The following is a 23,948-nucleotide window of genomic DNA, read 5'->3' on the forward strand; positions in this document are numbered from 1 at the left end:
GAAAGAGAAATGGAATGTCTCAGTATCCCCCAAGAAATGTTATAAAAATAGTTCAATTTCAGAGAAATGTGCATTTTGAAGGAAAACTATTCCACTGAAAAGTTTGCAATCACCTCTAATTATAACAAAGCAATTGTTACTATGTCAGAAATAAATAATTTGGGCCAATGAAAATACAGAAGCAGTATAGAAAAGCAGTAATAACTCCACAGCAATGATGAGGCAGCACTGTGTGAGAGTGATTTTCTTACTAGTGTTAACAGATTCACACAAAGCCATGCAGTGCATGGAGAAGAAGGAAAAACAAACAAACAAACAACAAAACCCCCAAAACAGAGGACTTATAAAGTAGGAAGTCCACTATGAGAAAGGACAGAATGCAACTGCTCTTTTAGTCTGGGCGACTTAAAGTTAGACAGGATCCCAAGTAGCTTGACCCAACCAGAGGGAATTCAGTGATGGGGTGCACTCTGCAACATGGTGTGGGCTGTGATGCAGGCAACAGCCTTGTTCCTCTCATCCCCCAGACTGGGGAAGATATTGCAAGGCATAGCGCTCTCTCTACCCCTTTGCTTGAGCTGATGTCCAGAGAAAACCAGCATGCACCCCGGCTGTATTTCAGCAAGTGGTTGGGATGCAGCCAAAGTGTACCTACTGACTAAGGCATCCATGTAGAGTCCTGCATTGGCCAGTCCTCCAACACTGGGCTTTTCTTTCTACGTAGACTACAAATACACTTATGAGTAGGTAGACAATGATCAAAGATAAAGACAGATAGATTTTCACAGCAATATATTTTAAAAGAAGGACTAAATTCCATACTAGGAAACCATGGGATAACTCACTTACTTGGCAAAATTGTTTTATAGCGGTTTTTGGTTCCATGACTTGGGATGTCAATTTCTTTGGGATCCACAAAATTCATTGGTATTTCCTATAAAAAATAAATTAAATAAGATTGGTGTTTCCGAAGGAGCCACGCAGGAAATTATCACCAGAAGGCCATCTGCTGTTACACAACTGTCTTTTGACATCAAAGTTATTAAGAAAAAAAGTGGTTCCCACCTCAAGCCTGTCAACACCCTTCCTTTAATAAACACAGGAGTTGCATATTGAAGGGGTGACTTCCAAGGAACACTTCTGATGAATTATTAAAAGCAAGGTTTTTATAGGATTAGGAGATAGGTTAGAAAACACAATAGTACTAGAAAAACGGAGTTGAAAAGTGCAATATCATGCAGAACAGAGCAAAATTTTACATAAATGGACCAGGAACTATCAAAATAATTTAATATTAATATATGTCAAAGGTTTTTTTTTTTTTTTATTTAAATTTTGTGCAAAGCCCTTAACAATGTCAGTTAAGGATCCTATTTGCTTTTTAAAGAAACTATTAATCCTTTTAATACAGTAACTCTATAATTAAAAAATGAACCTATTTCTCTTGATTCCCCTTTTGACTTTTTAGCCTCTGAGTGACTTTGTCACCTTTAAATCTGCAGTTGTGCAAATACCCAATGTGACAGTCTGCTCTTGATCAGTTCAAAATTACTGTTTCTAAAGTTGTTTGTCAGAATTAAAAATAAAGTTCCTCCTATTTATTTGTTGAAAAAAATGCTTCATTTGGTCTAAGGAGGGAAGAATAACATTGATTCTGAGGTCCTGAGACATTGCTACTGTTCTTTTAGCTGAATAAAAAAACCAACCTTCTGTAAATAGTAAAATAAGACATACATTTATTTTTATTTTTATTTTTATTTATTTATTTTTTCCATGATTTGGGGGGACATTTTACCAGACAGGATATGCAAGATGCTTCAGTTGGCTCAAATCTCCGTTTTTCACTGATTTTTTTTGGCCACCACTGTTTAAATTATCTTTGTGTAAGCTGGAATTTGATCGTTGGTAAATTAATACTTCTACTTAAGAGCAAAGTCATTTCTAGAGACTTCAGAACTCCATTACTAGCCTGGGACATTTATCCAAAGAGACAGTAGCATATTATATAAATGCCTCTTGCAGACACATGAGGAGACACAAAAGGTATTTGCTCTTCCCCTTTTCAATGCAAACCTCCTTTGACTTGAGCCGCTGGAAAATTTACTAAAGCATTTTCCTCCAAAATCAGCTGGTTTCTAACTCTACAGCCTGTCCCGGACTTTGGCAAAAATCAGAAGCACAGCTGTCGTCCTTCAGACCCAAGTACTTGTGGGGCCAAGGGCACAGACAGAAATCTGCCAATACGCTGTGGATCACAGCCATAGACAGGTCAATTATTGCGAGGCTGGCTATGAAATGCAAGAGATGATTCCAGAATAAAATTCAGGATAGTATGGGAAAAACATCCCTGCTAGCAGGGGAAAATAAACCCAGCACGAACACGTGCAAATTAGCACACAAAATCTGAGATGTCTAGATGATATATATCAAATTGTTTTAGTAAACCAAATTGTTTTATTAAACATATAATATATATATTTAAATAATTACAAATAATTTACAAGGTGCACACAGTTGCATGTGTGTAACTACATATGTCCTGCATATATGCCTTTGTTCATGGGCTACTTCACCTGTCTGGGAGGTGCTCTTCTAGCTACAGGTATTCTGGCTCACACTAGACTTTCAAATGCAACAGCTGTTCATAAACTTAAAGAAATATGATTTGGGTCTCTGAGAGGAGAGATAATGTGGCAACATTTATGAAAATTCAGGCAAGTGTTTTTTATACCCATCCCTCCATTTCGATTATACAAAAAATTTATAGATTTAGCTAGCTGGCATTTCCTATGCATGATTGTATTTTCTGACATTCCAGTGTTTCAGGAACATGATTTTTTTCTGTTCTGTCACCAAATTCCCAAGTATTTTTTGAATAGCAGTAGCTCTGGCTACTGAAGAAATATATGCTGGGAGATTTATATATCTTCCTCATTGCCAAATCAGATGCATTCCCCCAAGTAAAACTATTCAAACTGTCAGCCAAGAAAAAAAAAAAAAAGTTTTTTTTTTTTCTTAATAAATATGGTGGAAAAATATTTTGATACTGACTAGTTTTTACAAATAAACAGTATAATTATTAGCCCTCTAAACTGTTAATTAAAAATAATAATTCTTTAAACCAAAGATAACCTGAAACTAATCATGCTTTAGTTTTCCATTGAAAACTTTGAACATTTCCCCATTTTTAGCACACTTGGAAGGTTTTCATGGGAAATACTCATTTTAGTCTCAAGAACACTGCTTTACTATATTTTCTTAGTTAAAACAAGCTAAGTGAATGAAGTGAGTGATGGTTATATATTGCGTTCCCTGCATGCTTCAAGTTCCTAATAAAGCTATTATCTGCAGCAAGGAAGACATTAAACAGAAACTGTTCAACAGCTTCTTCTTAAAACATATTTAAAAGAAAGATTTAAACTGGAACAGAAAAGTGATGATCTTTTCAATAGAATTCCTTGAAAAAAATGAATGACCAAAGTTATATTGTGCCCCACTGAAGGAAGAATACAAAGTGAGTATCCATTGACCCAAAGCCATGAATGGATGCTGTGTGAGAAGGTTTGGGTAAATGAGATTCTGTGGACATGCCAAGTTGTTTGTACAAACTGAGTTCTAACATGGGGGCTTTAAACATGAAAATGTTATTTCTTCCACCTTTCCTGTCTAAGCTGCAGAATGACAGAAAATGGATGGCACAAATGGTGATTAAAGAATGTTGGATGCTTAAAATTCTTTCCATGTACATTGTCTGACCATTTGTTGGTAAAACAACCTAGTGATTTATTTTTCCTGAGCAAATGACTTTCACTTTAAACCCTGTCTCTGTAAAGGTGAAAAAAAGACGGGACTGTTTTATAGGAATGCAATTATTCATAATGAAAAATACTCTTAGACTAAGATGGCACTCGTCTGTTTCACTGACTTACGTGCACAAATTGTAAAGGAATCACATGCTCAGACATGGTTAGTAAGAATTGAATTGTCTGTATGGTTTTGTTAAGATGAGTGGTGTGCTTAGGTGGTTGTATAGGTCTTCCTGCTCTTATATGCCCCGTTGGGATACACATTTCTTTGAGTCTCTTTTTATTAAATCTGAGCTATTAACCAGTCTTAAAAAGTTTTGCTTGTTTAGTTTGGTTTGCTAATGCGTTGTAAAAGCTAAAAACATTATGCAACATTGGGCTGGGGAGCTGGGTGCGTTAGGTTTGTCTGATCTGGTACCCTCTGATAGCCGTAAGTAGCAAGGCACCTGAAGGAACTATAGGAACAGGATGAGCTTTTCATTTTATTTATTTATTTATTTATTTATTTTTAATCTGGCCACCTGATTGCATTCTTTTAGCAAGAAAAATAATGAATATTCCCTCATGTTCACATTCTTGCTACTCATGATTTTATAGGCTTCTGTTAGAGACTATGAAGGACTTTTCTAGTCAGAGGAGTCCTTGCTTGACTCTGTCTAGCATCACCGGATACAGAAGCTGCTCTAACCTGTGATTATAGTCGCCATACTTCCATACATGCTTCGAAATGGAGCGATCAAAGCAGCTTGCACTTCTGACTGTCATATAGGTTTTTCCACTGTCATAAAGATGTTTTCTATTTTATTCTCTATTCCTTTTCCGATGACTCTTAGCCTTCTGTTTCAGAATTGACTGAAGTATATAAAACTATTTTCCCCAGACACATAATATTTTATTTTTCAATCCTGAATTTCACCTACCTTGTTACACTCATATAATCCATCTGGAACTTCTTTGAAGTCCATTTCTAATTTTACTACTCTTCATAATTCAGTATCATCAGCATACTTTGTCACCTTACCATTTCTTCCCTTTTCTAGATGGCTTTTGAGTATCTTGGTTAGTATCAGATCCAAAATAGATGCCTTGGATACTCCACTGGACAGCCTCCTTTCAGTCTGAGAAGCAACCATATAGGTTAAAAATCCCTCCTATGCTACAAACACTGTTGCTTCTTCCCTGATGTACTGCATTTGCTCATATAACTATTAGTTTATTTCTTTATTATAATTCTTTGCAATTTCTCTGATACACACATCAGACTTACAGGTCTGTAGTTCTCCAAATCTCTTCTGGAGCCCTTCTGGAAAACTCTTGTTAACTCTGGCCCTCTGATTCCTCAGATACTGGCACCGAAGTGCTAGTGTACACCTGCCCTGTTAATACATCAGTAATTACAAATATGAAGTCCTTTAGGACTCCTGGGTGAATACCAGCTTATTTCAGTGATTACCTTTTATACAGTTTATTGATCTGTTCTATTCCATTAACACTTCAATATCAGACAGCAATCTGTTTTAATCTACTTCTGCCACTCAGGTAGGAAATTCCATATGTTCATCTGTGGTGACCACGAATATAAATAACACAAACACTTTTCTCCTGTCACCTCACCTTTTCTACCCTTTGATCTTCTACTGATCCTCATACTCTTTGTTAAGTTTTGTGCTTTTGATCTATTTAAAAATAAAGCTATAGGGTGTTTTGTAAGTTCAAAACCTTTTCTGGCCTGCCTTATTCAGCTGTCACATTCAGCTGGCTCCTGTTTGTGCTCTGTTCCATTTCCCTTGCAAAGACTGTCTCCTTATTTCTGATAGACATTTTTATCTGGCTGTTTTGCAATACCAGTCTCTTTCAGGTCTTCCTGAAGTAATATTTAATGATGTGTTTTCCCTGAGTTAGTTTTCCTGCTGTGACTTGTTTCTTCCTGGCCACTGTCGTGGTTTTACATTCTTACCCTTTTTAATATTAAATAGAGTTGTAGGAGGCTTTCCTTTTTTCTTGGTCTTGAGTATATTAGGCCTGTAGTATGGAGTGTTTGTTAAAGATATCTTCAACTGACTTGGGAGCTGCTTCTCTTTTTTTGGTATCCCTGTCTGCTCCAGAAATGTCATTTATAGTGCCTAAAATATTAGACTTCAAATTACAAACATTACTAGATGATGTTTACATGGGGATAAACAAAACCTCCAATTATTACTGTGTTTTCTGTCATCACATCCTTTATGATCTCTCTGAAACTGTCACAGCATTACAGTCCCAGCTGTTGTACTGCACCTCTAATGCAACATTTATCCCATCTAGGAATGGAACTTCAAACTGGGAGGAATCTGTGTTATCTACAGCTATAGGTAACAGCTACCTATGAGCTATTTATTTCAGTGAGTTCAGATTTCTAAACATAAAATACCACCTTCGAACAATCTCATCAGCCATTCAGAAATTATTTGCACCTTGATAATAAAATGCTGCCCAATTATTTTTTTTCCAGTTTCTTTTGTGCCAATTATGTAAAAATCCTCATTTAAAGCTTGTTGTTAAACTCACCATGAATTCTGTTTGAAGTAAATGAGAACATGCAACTGCATCTCGGAGCTGCTGCCGTGTCAGGACGCGGCCAGCTGACTGCAGGTATTCCATTGCCACTTTTTCTCGTGGAGTCGGCACAGAGACGAAAGGTTCAACACTTCCCAAACTACTCATATCCAAAGTCAGAGAGACATTGGATCCTCGTCTGCATTAGAAAATAATTAAAAGTTATATCAGATCTGTGTTCATTGCAAGTCCCATACTCAAGCAGCTGATCCTGAGTTAGTAATGCACCCTGACTTTCTGTGTAGTCACTGGGATATTTGAATATGCAAAGATTGGTTTCATTGGAAGCACTGGGTGGCCACAAAACAAAGATTTTACAGATCACACCACCTCTTGAATCTAACAACTATCTCTGAAAGAACATTCTTCTAGGGAGGAACTATTTGGATTATTCCTAAAAGCAGAAACTGCTCCCTGTATGCTACTTATTCTTTGTGGATGTTAAATGTGCAATTGGTATGTTGGTAAGGAAGAAACGTTTCGCAGAAAGAAAAGGGAGTTTATTTCTTTTATATATATATATAAAGCTGGTAATAAATTCAGAGCATGTTGGCTAAATTTTTAAGAATCTACTCAAATATAAAACAAAGAAGGGAAAAAAGTGATAAATAGAAATTAGTGGAAAGGGAGTGCCAACATTGTGGATACCAAGTCAGTGGACAGCGTTTTGGGTGAGGTAAGTGAGAAGGGAGAAACATAAAACCATGATAAATCCTAGGAGAAGGAACGGTCACAGACTTAGAGCGGTTATTCAGAAATGCCAAACATCTCACATAGGACAATCAGATTCATCAATGTTTCCACATTTCCACAAGAAAATAAAGTTCGATTCAATCACACCATTGATCTGTGAAAATACCAAGAAAGCACATTTCTGTGTGTTTGGTATGAGTGCTAACCTTTTCGTTGCTTTCTCCAAACAACACTTCAGGAAACTTTTTTCATAGTTTCAACCCATTGATCAAATGCTACCTACTCAGCCCTTAACTTGGGGTTTGTCGATGGCACTAAATCCGTACTCCGTGAATTGTGATGACTATGCACACATCTGTAGGCATTAATCAAAGTTTTTGTATTTCCTAATCTGAATTTGTTACTGCGAAGACTGTGAGTTAGCCAGCTATCTCTGAATTGGGCTACAGATGCCCTGTCAGTGTAAACACATCTCTAACATTTACCAAGCAGCACTGTGCATATAGAGATGTGACAACACTAGTTTCATCCCCTTAACAGTAATACATATTACCACATGTTGCTATAAAAATCACACAAATATTACCAGACAGTATCTGTGAGGCGTCTGCTATCAATACTGAGGGAATGTTTTCCTCTAGTCTGCACCAAAAGTTGTGTTAATACTTGCCTTTTACTCTTCTCTTGTTATCCATGGGTGGCCCACAGATATTTGAATGCACACATAGTGGAGTAAATTATTTGTCTTTTCTGATACTGTGACTTTTCATGCTGGTGTTTTTTTTTTTTTTTTTTTTTTTTTTCTGCCACCAGAATGAGTACTCTTAGGATTTATTGCTTTCTTCTCTGGTTGTTTTTGACATAGCTTTAGTGCACTTCCCTCCCTCTCATACATGTCAGCAGATCCTTCAGTAACTTTATTTTAAAATAAACTATTTCTATCATGTCATTTTGCATGAATAGAGATGATTTCAGCCACCCACCTGCCACTTAGCAAAACACAAAACAACAATCACCAAGAAAAAAGACCACCTGATGGAATCTGTGAATCTCAGATTGTGCCATACCGTTCATGAGCCTATTTCAGCTTAAATGATGGGTGGGTGACAGTGAGAGATTTGCTGTCCAGGCACACAGATGGTAACTATGAGTCAGTGGCAGAAGCTGAGGTGGGAGAGGCAAGATGGAGCCGAGGTGGCTGCAGGCAGCTGGCTGCCTCCTGGGGTAAATGGGGACAATTTCTGCTGGCAGAGGGAAGACAGAGAGAAGGGTACGACCCTGCTAATTTAGCTAGGAGGAAGGCAGAACTGAAGTAGCATCTTGAGCAGAAATGACGAGCAGCTGTTACATGCATGTTGCATGCATTGGCTACCGGTACTGCTCTGTGGCTTGCTGTGCACACTCCATCGTACAGAGGTCCCGCCTGGTGGCTGCCCTCTGATGCAGGGTCCTGGCTCACGTACCTGAGCCACTTCCCCAGGGACCATTCCCGTCTGCAGGGAAGTCAGTCCCTCAGCTCCACGCCACTCCGTGAGGAAAACATCCTGTTAGACTGCTTTCTCATAAAAACCCTCTCACTTAAGCACCTCTTCTGACCATGAGTAGCAATTTATTCCGTGGAAAAAGCAGTCCTCAAACAGGTGGCTCTGAGGGCTTCTATCACAAAACAAATCTTTTGAAAACTTGCCAGAAATTCAAAGAAAAGGTGTGTAATGAGCATCTCCAAAACTGTTTTGACTACCTTTGGCTGAGAAAAGGGTAGCAACTGAGACCCAGCCATAATTCTGGAAGAGCCTACTGAGATTTCCTAATATAGAGGAAAAGTATTCTCATTGTTTAGTAACAAAGTACAGTGAAAATGTTAATATTTTCTTTGGCTTTTACATTGTTATAACTGACAGTCTTGGCAAAAAGGCTATTTCCTTTTTAACAACAACAGAAAATATACCTGATCTAATTATAACTTTGAGTTTACAGCTTTTACCTTTTATGGGGATTATTGAGGAATACCAGTGTTGAGAATCAAATAACTTACTCTGGAAAGAAAAAATAGTTTTCACTATATATTTAACACATTCAAAGCTACATAGTGAACAAAAACTGAACATAAGACAGAAAATAATTACCTAAAGGATAGCAGTCTATATATAAAGACATACAACAAATAATAGCTCTAAAGGTAATTCCTCCATAAAAATGGACACCTAAACACTTTCAAGAAGAGTGCTTAAGCTAATAAAAAGATTTTAATAATGTTTACATTAGTTAACTATTGCCAAGATTAACATTAATTATATAGACCTCTTTACTCTGTTCGGGACTATATTGAGAGACAGGGCTGAAAACAGGGCATTTTGCCTGGTGTTGAAAGATCAGGGAGGGCACGAACCCATCATGTTATTTATTGTATGCTCTACTGTAAGATGCTTGTAGTCTCAGATCCTGCTCTGGACTCATGGATTTTAACTATTTTTCATAGTTAAATTCTTCACTTTCTGTAGAAAAAAAGAAAGGAGGAATTCTCTTCTGCTTTTACCACCTGAGAAAGAGGTGAAGTAATGAGCAATCCTTTACTCACCTTATTGGAAAGAATGCACAGTACATCAGTGGGACCAATGGAACTGCTACTCAGACAACTGATTTTTCTTGGATACCTCTAAACATACATATACATATACATATCTACACACACTATATATATATACATGCAAACCCTGACTACACACAGGCATCCTTCCATGTCAGTTACAGCGAAGAAGCCATACACATGGTTTTCCCCTTATTTCTGAATATTTACAATTCCATGCTACAATCCTCTAAATGACTTTATCTTCTGTTTCCCGTGTTAATAGCCGAAGTAGAGAACATTGATTTGCTCCTTTGTAAGTGGAGTCCCCTGTCCTGGAATCCCCTTGAGGTTCTGTCTTGGTGGGGATGAGCACTGTGTGAGGAATCTGAGGAATTGTAAACATTCATGACAACATTACATTAAAGTCAGCAAGAGACTAACTCTTCCGACTTTTCACCAGCTGGGACAGCCACCTCATTACTGGGTAGGCGAATAAGTGCAATCAGGAAACCACTTGTGTCTGTGTATTGTCTAGTACCTCAGAGGGGGGCCTACTACATACTCATGGCCCTATTTTCAGTAAGGCAATAGGAACACGTCCACTAATGAGAATCCACTGGAGGATTTTTAATTGTGCATTTATAGAAGCAGATTTTATTGGAGACATGATGAAAAAACGCAGTGTTTGTTTGAAAATTCTCAAAAGGAAGCTCCACCTGTCCACCTCAGAGGGCCAACAGGTTACCAAAGCCATTAATCATTAGCAAGGTCATTTCCAGGTCTTCCCTGACCCTAAAATTAAGCCGCAGTTGGTGATTATGAAAATCCAACTACCTGACACGTTTTTCCCAGTTGTTTATTTAAGCCGGGCAATTTCTTTAAATACACCTTCCCATGTTTATTCAGCACTCTTGAAAAACGTGACACCCAGATTCCCCGTCCCTGGCTTTGCCTGGGGCCCACTGGCAGCCATTGCCCTTCGACCCCGCCATTGCAGGCCCGGGCGGTGCTTCCTCTCGCACCCGTGCTCCTCGCCCTGCCACTGAGCCTCCGAGGGCTGAAGGCAGGCCTGTGTCAGCCCCGCAGGTGGAAGGAAGCCATTAATTAGTGGGAAGGCATTAATTAGTGCTGGCTGAGGCTGCTGGGCAGGGAGCTGCTTTGTGTCCCAAGATCCTGCCTGTAGGCTGGGATGCTTGGCAGGGCTTCTCTCCATGGGTTTTACTGCAGGGACAACGGGAAAACCACTGCCATTTCCCCACGGGTTTCATTGCTCTGGTATTCCTCTGGTCTAGACGTGGGTCCTGATGCTCTGCTCTTGCTGGGCTGTCCCATGAGCATTCAGGTGGGCTTTGTGCTGCTGTAATTGCACTGAAGGAGCACAATTAGGCACACGATTTCCACCACTTACTGCCTTACTGATGCCTTTTCCAGTGCTAGAACTCTCGTGCTTATCTAGTTTCATGTTTCAGTAGAATAATTCAAAGAAAAACAAAATTAAATTCACAAAAAAAGGGCAGTGGAAAAAAATACAGGACCCAGCTTTCCTGCTGGATTTTAAAATAGCTAAGATAAAACACGTTCAGGAGGATGAACAAATGTGGTAGATAAAACTGCTGTGGGGTAGGGATGTGAAAAGTACAGCAAATCAGACAAGGACATAATGTTGCTATTAATGCTGTATTGTGGGATAAAATAAATAAAAATAGGTACTGCATAGCTCCCATTGACTTCATGAAGAAAAATCAAGTTCTGTGTTAAAAAGAAAGCAGAAGAGAGGAAATACACAAGGGTTAAAAAAAAAAACTTGAAAAGGACTGAACATACTGCCATTTTCTATTAGCCTTGGGCTAAGAGTAACACAGATCTTCTAATGTACGAATGAGACATTTCCTTACAAATCCAGAGTTATAATATCCATTACAGTCAGTCCTCAGACCACCAAGAGGCGACTCTCATTTGAGGTGAAATATTATTTGAGAATTTTAAAGTAACGTTCACTATGTTGTTAAATGATTACTTCTAATAAGCATAAGAATAGTTTATGCATTTTCCACAAATGCTTATATATGACACTTGCTCTGTACACAATAGCCTGACATATATATCACATTGTACTGGTAATATTACTGGATGCCTAGGAAAAGTAGGGTGAGTGAGTTTATGGTTACATTAATGGGTGTGGCAATCTCTATTTTATTTCTGCCCATCAGTATATTATTTCAAGCAAGGCTTCTAAGCATGTGGTAAAACTCCATTATTAACAACCCAAAGTGGAAAAGTGAAGATTATTTTTCCTAGGTCTCTATTTTTTCCTTGGAAATGCAGAGCTCATGGGTTTCAGTTTTCTGTTATGCTGCAACACACATTAAAGAATATTCTGACAGAAAAAAAAATAAAGAAACCCACAAGTTATGATAATATACAAAGCACATAAATGCAGTATCATCTTATTTACTCATACTTTCACCAAAGGTCAATCAATAACATCAGCATAAGTTTGAGAAAATAGAGAATAAAAGATGTGAATGTGAATGTCATCCCAATAAATAAATACTGCACAGAGTATTTAGTGCATATAATGCACTTTTTAAACTCCTAGGTGCTTTATGAGGCATTGCTACACAGATTCTACGCTTGGCAAGTCTATGATGAGAACTCAATTTCCCAAATGATTTGCCTGCTGACATTTTTGGGTTCCATTTGTTTTTTGCTTGAACAAGCATTGCAGCTTTTAAGAACACCCTCAGACCTGAGGTTCTCAACACTTTTAAACAATTCAAGCTCCTGTAACACAAAAACTGAAGTGCTCAAGAATCAGAAGTTGCAATGAATGAGCTAACAAGATGGAAGAAGAATTAGCACTAGAAGAAAAACTAAAACCCAAGGTTCCCTAAATTTCTCAAGTTACTTTAAATCATTTTGAAGTCATTTGTCACAAACATTCTTACCTAAAGGAAAATGCTCTTCAACTGATTTGAAGATTCAGTATTGCTTATGTCAATCATTTACTTAAAAACCTACAACAGCACAGGAATACAAACTGATTTTGATAGAAAATCTATAACTATGAATATAAAATGACAGAATTATGTTGCATTAAAGGATAACATGCATCATGACCAATTGATACAGCCTGATACCTGGACATTTAACCTCAGGACAGCCTGGACATTTAAACTCAGAACTATAAGAGAGGCAATTGATCATGGTACACTGACCCTAGGTATCTTCCAGAAAGAAGATGTGTTACCTCTGCTCATGTTTGCTCTATCACACAGTTCTCTTCATAGTATTCTAGTGTTACATTTTTTTTTCCCATTTATTTGACACTTGAACAACTGATGCTTTCTACCGCTCACTCTAAGGAAGAGGTCCAGAAGTAACTAGAGCAGGCTGTGTGCCTACTAAAAAGGAGAAAGGGGGATATACAGATACTGGGAGACAAGACTTCCACCCCCCTGCAGCCTCCTAGCCACAAGAAACCTTCTGTCAGCATCCTCCAGCCCTCTCTGAGTCCACAGACACCGATCAGGAGCCTCAGCTATAATGTTTAAATAGTTCTTCTGGAAAGCGAAGGCACTTGATGTTCTCTCCAGAGGGTCTGATCTTATTCCCACAGCCATGAGCGAGAGCAGGCCAATACTTCTAGCACTAAATTGCAAACAATTCTCAGGATCTACTCAAAGCTCAGCATGTCAAAATGAACTAAGGAAACGGTTTTGACAAGTACTTCTGGACTAAGTTTCAAGCAATCAGTATCTGGTTAGGACAGGAATGGCTCAATATCCTGTAGAGGAAAACAGCTGACATGAGAGTAGTTTCAACTTTCCCTCTTTTAATCATGCTTTCTAATGTACTGCCAATTCACTCCTGTTCTGCCCTCGATAAGGCTATGCTGCTCTGCTACGGGAACTGACTGTTCAAAAATGCAAAGCTTATACAACCTCCCATCTTTTCCTGTAGATTATTTCTACATTAAAATTGCATTTTGTCACGCAAGCTCCTCTCTCCAATAAAATTTGAAGGGTAACATAAAGCTCTGTTTCTGACTCATTCTCACATATATGTGTTTTTAGCACAGATAAAAACTGAGTTAAATGTTCAGAAATAAAAATAAATGAAGATGCTAATTTGTTGTGCTCATTTGAGCTGTTTTTTTCCAAGTGCTGAATAAATGTTTACTAATTTATGGTTAATTTGCTTTAGATGGTAGAGCTTTAATTGAATGCAGTCATGTTTATTGCTACTATTATTTGCTCGCATTGCAGCATCGCTCTATTTCATACTGGAGGCCTCATTGCACAAGCATACAGGATGACCTGTTCTCTCTCCAATTAATGCACATGCTAATTTAAACCAAGCTATAATGAATATAAACAAAAGGGATTAAAAGAATAGGGAAAGGAAAAAGAGGATGGGGAGGAATAACAATTAGCTGTTAAGGCTGCACAGATTAAACAAAGGCACAGGTTATTGAGTTCACATAATGCATTTTTTTAAGGTAAACCAACAAGAAAGAACTGTTAATAAAAAACAAAACACAAATATTCTGTCTGCTGCATCTTGTTTGAAAATTGAAAAAAAAAAATTCAAAATATTTTCTGTCCTCCTTGTATGATTTGCCCCTCTACTATTTCAGTCCATGAGTGCCTCCACGATGCCTTAGAGGAGCAGTAGCCAGGCACTATCATTTCCCATGTAGATATCTTGGCTAGGTGCAAAGTCTGATTACATTTCTCAGCACATGCCCAGCTCACTTCTTTGCTGAGCACTATAACGTGCTCAGAGGGTGCTTGCCTGCAGTATTAGAGAACCATAGCCTATCTAAGAGAAGCGACCTAATAAACGGGAACAGAGAGATGCAACACTACAGAAGCTACTTCTAGGAAATACTTCAATGACTGCTTAACTGAGATGTTTTGCTATTTAGTTGGTCAGATCTACAGTAAAAAAAAAAAAAAAAAAAAAAAACACAAACAAACAAACAAACACCTTTTTTCAACTTTAGATAAAAAAACACTTTTTTTTTTCTTCATAACAGAAGTAATCTCAGTAAGTCTCCTTGGCATAATGTGTTTGTTCCATACTAATTGACCTCTTAAGCACAATCTCTACCTCCAGCCTGCACCTGCTGCTCATTTAAAGAACAAAATATACAGCCATTAAATCCAAACAAGCAGGTACATAATCCATTAACATATTAATGTACTTCAGTACTTTTTTTGAGAAAATAAGTCAATCTGGAAAAAAGGCATGGGTAGAAATATGCTTCATGTAAATGAGCAGAGTGTTCTTACAGTATCAGCAAGAAAAAAAATATTTTTTATTGTTACTTGAAGACTAATCAGTACAATGAGTTCTTTCCTGGTGCATTTGCCATTTGGGAAAGACAGGAAGGAACATCTGGGAAAAGAGGCGTTTACTACACCCTGTCAACCTTAAGATAATATAAATGCACATTCCTTGTTTATTTGACTTGGTCTTCATTATCTTTAAACTACTTCAAGTGTCACAGAGAAGATTTCTAAGCAGACAAATGAATTGTTAGTGTACTTTGAAGAAATTACTGAAAAACAGCAGTTCCTGGGGCATGTAAAACCTCGAGACCCACACCATTGTTCAACAAAGCTGCGCCCTCTACGGACAGCACCCTTCGTTTCCAAAGGTCGCAGCCGATGAAATTGCTCCATTCAGTGACACAGGGGACAAAGGCTGCCTGTGCAGACCAAAAATCTTTCAAACTCAGACACTTTGGAATGTGCAATCCCATTTCCAGAGTGACTTTCATGCTTAAGTGATACCGTGAGCTCATGGGATTCAGGCTGTCAGAGCCAGGAGCCAGGAACGTACACTCAGGTCTGCCACTGAGCTGGCAGAAGTTTGCTGAAGTTTTCAGAGCTGACACCTAAGCTAAGTATGCAAACCTTTCTCTCTTCCCAGCATTTTCTTCTTGATCCAGTTCAATTTCCTTCAGTAGTTTCCAGCCATGCTTTCTATGGGCAGGCTTGCTCAAACAAGTGTGTTAATGTACAAAGTGCCTGGATTCCCTTTGAAAGTGAGGTTTAGGATATCCACTTGGGCTTGCAATTTGAAATGGAGCAATGCTTGAATGCTTTTAAAAGACAGCTCTAAGTGTCCACATACCAGAGTTTACTTTGCCTTGCACCTCAGAGATTAGATAGGTCTTCAGAAGTGGTATTGCCAAGCTGCGCGGTCCCATTTTGGGCTGAGCAGCTGATGAGGAACAGACAGGTATGGGGTCTGGAGCTCCCCTCTACAGAGCTCAGCAGGTCCCATGGCTTGTGTATGGAGGCCGTGGCCGTGCCCACTGCTCTCCTTCATCAGAGATGTTCCTATAAGGGAACGCACAGGCTGGGCTCTAGAGAAGGGAAATGCAGCTCAACCTGTGCCCAGAGATGAAGGCATGGGTCTGAGAAAAGGCTTCTTGCATCTACTCTTCCAACATGCAGGCCGTCAATGTATCAGTACAGACTGGAAATCTCAGAGTGAAGTAATTAAAACTGCTTCAGATTCATCGTTCTTTGTTAGCAAAGGATTCGTGACCTTAAAATCCTCATATCACTTGATATAAATTCACTTCTGTGAACTGAATAGAGAAGGGAAATGTGAGCAGTCTGATAAAAGCAGGAGTACTCTAAATACACATTGTGTAATTAAATAAAGAGAAAGGAGAAGTCATATCTGAAAGACTAGACTGCTCTCCTTGCCCCAGCCTGCCCTGCATTTATCTCGCCCCAAACCCTCTGAACAGCACGGCTCCCTCTAGCTAACGATGTAACGAGGGGCACATTAACATACGCTGACGGGACTGACGTAGCCATACGGACTGGTATCCTGTTTTCAACTATGGCCACCAAGAGGAGGTTTAGGGAAAGAACACAAGAGCAAAGTCAGCAGGAATTACCAATTACTTAATTAACATAGGTGCTGTTTGTCAGTATGCCCCCCAGCTTCTGGCAATTTGTAGCTTTGGAACATCCTGAACCAAAGGCAGATCGCACATCTTTGTGTCTGGTGGCTTCTCTTCCACGCTTTTTCCTTCAGACAGCCCCCTTTGCTTACTTTATGACCTCTGCAGCATCCCAGGACAATGAGCTCTGTAGCATGGAGGCTTTGAGCTGGGCAATAGCCAACACTGGATGCAAGGACTGGAGCAGAATTCAGACCATCTACATTAGGGAAAATCCTTGCATTAGGGAAAATCCAAAGCAGAAAACATTTATTTCATTCTAATCTTATCAGCAAATTGCAAATGCATTCGCTGTAGCTGGAGGATTACCCTTGGGATTAATTACAATACCAGCTTTCTGCTTTCCACAATGCCTTCTTCTTTTACAAACCTATTTAGTACGGTACTCTGAGGGCCGAATTCTCTTTGCAGATACCCCTACAAATCCACTGAGGCAAAACAAGTTAAATTAAGTCTAAAGTGAAACAAGACCATGCAAATTGGATTTATTAGCTATTGTGTACTTTGCTGCAGCCCTGATTGTTTTCCTTTACTTGTTGTAAGGCTACTCTGTTATGTCCACCATCAAATCCAGGGAAAGGAACCGAAAGCCTCTGGACGTCCCTCAGGGGAATTTACTACGACTCAGGATGGATTTTAGACATCTCAGAGAAGGGAGAAGCAGCTTCCAAGGGACAGCGGGAAGTGGAAGCACCAGACCTGGTGGAGGGGCAGGCTCTGCCACCTCCTGCCCAGCGCTGGCTCCATCTCAGCGGCAGCAGCTGTTGGCCATCCCGAAGCATCGGGACGGAGTTCCCTAGAGAAACATTGTGCATAACGACATTTTTCTGTGTGGGAATTATATACAGTACTTCCCCTTCTGATGCCTATCACATATTTCAGCAGTCATTTGAAGTTGCTGTGCTCTGTTTTGCTCCTGTTATCAAATAGCAGTATTAACATAACAGAGATAATTATAGCTACCATAAATTAATAACAACAATGTGCGCTGTTTGTTAAGCATCAAAAGCATTTCTTTCACAGACCACAAAAGGGAAGTCCCTGTCCCCAGAAAGAAATATCACTGCTGTAGCTTCTTACAGATTCCACTGGCCAGAGGACAGAAAGAAGAGTTCAAGAGTCCAGGTATTTTATGAAGATAGGGCACTAATTTGCAATATCACCTTGGTTTGGTTACTTAACCAATTATGTCCCACTTGCCTTAGTATGAAAATAATAAAATGAGCTCCTGAAACATACTTATGGCCCTACTTAGCTAAGGTTCAAAGTCAAACCATACTGATGCGTCAGCTCGGATGTGATGGTACCAAAGGAGACAAGCAGCTCTAGCAAGAACAGGGCTGAAATGTCATTGTTGTATGGGGTGAGCTGCTTACTGCCTACAGGCAACGTTTCTTGGGCCGAGCCATTTGCACAGCATACTTTGGGCATCCTCATGCCTGCCGTGGTGATACTGCTTCTCCAGTTCCTGAGGCTTGCCTGGTTGTCTGTACACATTTACTACCTTGTCTTATGTTTAGATTGTAAGTTTTTTGGATAGAGGACCTTTTCTTCTTTGTGTGTATAAAGAACCTTGCACAGAGGGATCCCGATCTGTGACTGAGGCGCTCAGGTACTATATTCATATAAATGCCAAAGAGATTTTCCCACAAGAGCCGAGAAATAGAAATAGCCTGACCCACAGATGTACAGGCAGTGTTGTTTGAGGAAAGGTGTGTTTGCAAACAAGTGACATTTCTGCTAGCAAGTGATGTTAAGCTTTCTGTACATATTGGCTCTGACTGTGTAAAAGACCTCTGCTGAATTTCCAGGACTGTGCTTGTTTTTTCAGAAATGAAATGAATTATGATTGCAGTCAAGGAAGAGATTCATGGCCTGGCATATTAACTGATGGCTACAATATAGGCGGGATGCTCAGCAAGCATTGTCCAGTATGTGCCTTCCTGCAATTCAGAGACATACTTAGACATTTTATACTGCAGTCTGGGAGGGACTTTGATGTTTTTCTTTTCTTTTTTTTTAACTGTTTTTCTGTGTCTGTTCCTAACATTTTAAATTAAGGGAAATTGAACTATTGAAGCTGGGCAAAAGGAATGGCATGATCAATGAGAAGTCCAGTTCAAAGCAAAAGGAAAGGTGAATAATTCTGTCTTAATTTGAAGCATGATCATTTTTTCAGACATTGAAGGAGACTTTTCTATAAAGCTCCCAAAACTGAGCAATCAACATTACCTGTAAATATCAAAATCCTATATATCTGGTATGGATGCTCCCTTCTGTATGGGTTGTTCCTGAAATCAGCACCTGTGGGTTCTAGTCAAGGGCTCACGAGATGTAATGGAGCTCACCCTGCCCAAAGGGGTAGCCCAACCCTCATAACGAATAAAAGCAGAGCCCAAGAAGAACTGAAGAAGTCAGTCACTGGAAAGCTGCAACCTTTAGTTTATCAGTGCTTAAAACACCAAACCCGCTGCTGGACAAGACAAGAAAATTACTCACACATCTCAAATTAGTCATGAGCCTAGGGCAACAATGGCCTGTGTGATCCTAGGCCTCCAGAAGCATTTAAATATTCACATAGATATTTCCCCTCGGTTTCTTGAGCCGTGTGTTACTTTTCAAAAGATCAGCTGGACGAATCACTGCAAAGCCACCAAAACTGTCTACCAGATGGCGGCCACTGATTAATTTGTCTTAACTTAAGCCAAAAAGGAAGAAAATGTGATGGGTGGAGCAGTAAAGACAAGCACAATCAACATCCGACCAAAGAGGGTTTCCTGTCACCTTGGGAACAACACTGATTGGCACTGTGGTTTCCTGTGTACAAGCTAAAACCAGTAGCAACTAGAGTAACAAGAATAAACGCAAGATAAGAGACCTGGGAATACAATAAAATTATTATTAAATTCCTGACTAAACCTCACAGGATGGAAAAGGCAAAATCAAGTGTAGGCAGGGGCTGCATGCTAAACAGAGCACTTCCCTATGTCTGAGAGGACATGAAGCTGCACCAGAATTTTTTTTTTCTGAGCAAGGGTGGGCTACATTGCCTGAATTATCCACTCCCAGAAATGAATGTCACGTGCTTTGAAGAGCTTTTAGCTCTTTGCAAGAGGAAAAAAAAAAAAAAAAAAGGATGTGGGACAATTTAGATGTGACAAAACAGAGATGGAGCTAGGAGAGGCAACACACCTCTACCCACGCTAATGTGAAGTAATTTGCAAGAGGTGCTAGAGACACTGGGAAATGGGCTGTGGATGTGTGTTTGGGCAATGGCACTTGGTTATTTGCATCTATTTATTTAGATCATTAACTCCCATGGAGTATTGCTTCAAAGAGTTCTAACACCAACCAAAACACCTCATAAAACAGTGAGTAGTCGAATAGTTAAAATATGGTATTTAAAGGGTCTTTGTTAGGCTGGTGCCTGAGTTCACTTCCCCTTCAGAGAAACAGGACAATTCACATTCCTGCCCTCTTCCTAAACTGCAGATAAGCAAAGACGTCTGCAATGGACTGGGCTGAGCAGACATTTGTGCAATTCAGAGGTCCAGTGTTTGCAGAAAGTTTTCAGAGACTTTGCACTAAGAGAATTGTTAGACAAATGCAGGCTGGAGGTAAAGCACAATTCCGTACCTAGTTATGCGTTCACATCCTACGAGAGACCTTTCATCTCTAAGGCACTGAGAAGGAGACCCTCCCAGCTGGATCCCATTTCATGTCCCCCATTACTCTGACCAGTTTCTCCCACCACTGTAGCACAGAGCCCTTGCCCTTCCCCTGTCACCCAACGTGCAGGTGCAGGCGGCTGCCCCGTGGCCTCTGTGGTGCCTGAGGAGGAGAGAAGCCACAGCGCTGGGCTGTGGGGACACCCCATGCCGAAACGTGGGTTACCAGAGGACATGCTCACGAGTGCTCCCATCATGCGAGCTGCTACTCCAGATGTGCACTCCTCAGTGTGCAAGTCACATCTACAGAAGCAATGAGGCAGTGCCAGGAAACAATCCCAGGCACTGCCACTTGGTAATCAATATTGCTGCATTTCAAGCCGTGCCCTTGGCTTGTTTTTAGCCTTTGCCAACAAGAGCCCTCCAAAACAATTCATTCCCTGGCATAGTTTGGGAGCTAGCACATACACAAGGCATTTGCAGTAGGCAGTCAGCATCCAGCCCCTGCTCATTTGGAGGTAAAGGGAGTTTGGCAGCATGGACACAAACTAATCTCTGCTAGTTGGCCTCGGTGCTAGCAAACACTTCTTGATGTATTGAATTCATTAGTGCATCTTACACACTTGGACACACCACAGCTGAGGGGTCTGCCAAATTAGAGAATGTGTTTTTAGGTACTTCGGAAAGTTTCTTTCCACATGCCTCTTAATCTGCGTGCACAAATAGTAGCACGTAGTACTCCTACCGTACTTCAGGTTGCGGGTCTCATCTGGGCTGCATCTCTTCAGATGGGCATGCCGGCCCGACAGCCTCTATGCATTGGCTAGAGGAGGTTTCTGTGGCATGTCCAAAGTGCTCTAATAAGTCGGTGGCAGAGACAGGCTGGAGCACAAGAATTCCTTTCTCCCACCTCCAAACTCTTTACTGCTCCCTGGCGCTTTCCAAATTCCTTTTGATAGGATATCAGTGTAAAATTGTTCTCCAGCTATTGCTTGTGTGCTGGCACATAGCTGTGCTTTGAACAATTGCACTGACATTTTCCTGAAAACAATCCCTAGGATTTAAATTAAGAATGCAGAAAGCATATTCAGCTCCACACAATAGGGTAAATTTATCCTCCAAATCTATGCAAAGCTAGTATATTTTAGCCAGGAAATTCAAGGCCCCTTCCTGTAAATATATTAAGTTCCCATGCTTGTGTCATAAACTACAAAAACTGGCATGTTTACAGGCCTCTGACGGCAAGGTGCTACCCTCTGAGTAGTACTTTCAGTGGTCGCTCACAATAGCCGGTTTTGTATAAAGATAGCAGATCAGCAACACCGTAATTGTATTTGCAGCACCAACAGGGCTCTGTGATTTAAAAATCAGAACAGAACCAGTGAGAATTGTTGGAAATTTTTTCTCATCTACTAGAGAGGAGATGCAGCTGCCATTATAGTAATGAAATGAAGAGTACATCAGGTTTTTTACCCTCTCTCCAACATTTCTTACTAAGTCGAACCAGGGTATTTATTTGGCACACAGTAGCATTAATATCGTAATTCATTTTAAGGGTACTGCTTTTCTAGCACCAGGAAAATAGGTATTACAGTTACTATTTGACATCCATGATATTTATGAGCTGGATGGCAACTGACAGGGCACAGAAATCATACAGGTGACCAGAACAATAGTTTAATTTGTGTAGCTATGCAGAATAACCCGTAAAAGAGATCAGCTATCAGTACTAACATAGGAATTTCTTCCAAGTCCAAACTGTCCATGGTTTTCTCTGTAAAGGTGTCACATGCAAGACATTTCAAAGGAAGGATGCCAAAGGCACGTAGAGAACAATCATTATTACCGCATGCACATGTTCTAGTACCTCTTGCTAACACATCCCTGATTCAAACTTTACCTTTTGGTGTACTAGTCTCACAGACTAGTATGGGTTATCCAAACACTTTTTTTTTTAGTTACTTAACTATGTTCTGTTTTTCTTTTCCATCAGAATATTTCATTTTCTCATAATACAAGGCAGCAGCCAGATGCGAGCATTTATCAGCTTTGCAATACATATTAACTTTTTTTCTCATTATCTATTCTCACTGTATGTCCAGAGAGCATTTGCTCAAACTGGAGAAGAACCATCAACTGACAGGCCTCTTCAGGTTGATAGGGACACATTGTTGTTTGCAATCTATTACCCATGGCTTAGATTTTTATAGTACTGCTCTTCTTTGTGGGAAAAAGCAACATCACATGTGGTTCTCTCACAATCAGAGTTCAAGCCCTTGAGTTTTGCTCATGCTGGCTTTGCCTGACTTCCCTTTCCCAGAGGATCTTACGTTCTCCTGTGTCCCAGAAGTGGTCCCACATAGCTACAGAACTCTTATTTCACATTTTAAAAATATGTTAGTATTTCACTCATCTGCTAGGGTTTTGTTCTGATTGGCAAACTTTTTTTTTCTTCTTCTGTTACCTTCTCAACTCTCTTGTATTTATTTGCACAGAAAAAAAATGCACCACCACCAAAACCCAACAACAATAACAAAAAACCCAAACCCCAAACAAAACCCAAAGAACTGAGTACAAAGCACGTGTAAAATGTAACATGGTCTGAATGGGAGTCTTGCATGCCCCTAGCATCCTGATACATGAGCATGAAGAGCTCTTCCTTTTAGACAGAATCATTATCTAATAAGTGTGTAACAAACCGAGAAAACAGTGCTGTGATTTTTCCCATTGATTATTTGGACACAGTTTTAGGTCCTTGTGGCTAGGATGGAATACTAATGCTTGAGAAGACTTTCCAAAACACTGTTTGTGTTTTCCTTTTTTTTTTTTTTTAATATACATAACAGAGCACCTATTTTCTACATTTTATTTTCTTCCATGTATTTTTGCATGCTAGACAGTAAATAAATTATCTGAACTAAATAGAACGTTGTACACCAGTTGTACACCAGTAGTACAGTTGTGCTAGTCACAAATGATACCGTAACTAAAACCCAGCCGCACTGTCTGGGGAAAAAGTAAATCCATTTGTAAAACAAGTGAACACTATATGCTGTTGTGGTAACTTATTTATATCCCCCGGTGCTTGTGTTTTAACAACTCACTGCTTGTACTAAGAACTTTTAATGCCTGACATGTCAGAATGAAATTTAAAATATCACATCCCACTTCACCAGACTCTAATTTTGGCTGGAACCATTCACATCAAGATGAATTTTGGGCCAACCAGCAGAATGAAATGAAGGCTTATTCTGCTGGAAAATATACATATATATATATATTATTCATATAAACCTGTAAAAGGCTGATGCAGCATTCATGGTTATGCTCACGGAAAAGAAAAGGATCATTTACATCCTAAATTCAGGCATCAGCACTAAGATATATGACAGTTTGTCACAGAAGACACCCACAGGAGAAAAACATTAGCTCTCCTTCTCCTTTGGTAAGGAACAACATCGTGGGGGTTGCCGATGGAAAAGGTGTTTGCTGCAAAGGAGCAGCAATTATGAAAACGCTAGAAGACAGCAACTTTTAAGCATTCTGTACCAAACAGTTCAGGGGATGCAAGACTTGGAAGAAACCCTTTCACCTGCCTGGTCTATGGCTCTATCTAATAGAAAGGG

The 23,948-nt window shown here is 39.7% G+C and overlaps 1 protein-coding gene across 3 annotated transcripts in view; it reads right to left on the reverse strand.

The window, feature by feature from the left end:
- Nucleotides 1–23,948, reverse strand: part of PTPRR (protein tyrosine phosphatase receptor type R) — a 140,444-nt gene that overhangs the window by 27,710 nt on the left and 88,786 nt on the right. For all 3 annotated transcript variants that reach the window (XM_035335502.1, XM_035335499.1, XM_035335512.1), the window contains 2 exons: nucleotides 6,354–6,540; nucleotides 850–934 (listed from right to left, as the gene is read on the reverse strand). In XM_035335502.1, the coding sequence (XP_035191393.1) occupies nucleotides 850–934; nucleotides 6,354–6,540 (272 nt within the window). The remainder of the gene's footprint in view (nucleotides 1–849; nucleotides 935–6,353; nucleotides 6,541–23,948) is intronic.

This window comes from Oxyura jamaicensis, chromosome 1 (genome assembly GCF_011077185.1).
Source record: "Oxyura jamaicensis isolate SHBP4307 breed ruddy duck chromosome 1, BPBGC_Ojam_1.0, whole genome shotgun sequence".
NCBI classification, from domain to species: domain Eukaryota; kingdom Metazoa; phylum Chordata; class Aves; order Anseriformes; family Anatidae; genus Oxyura; species Oxyura jamaicensis.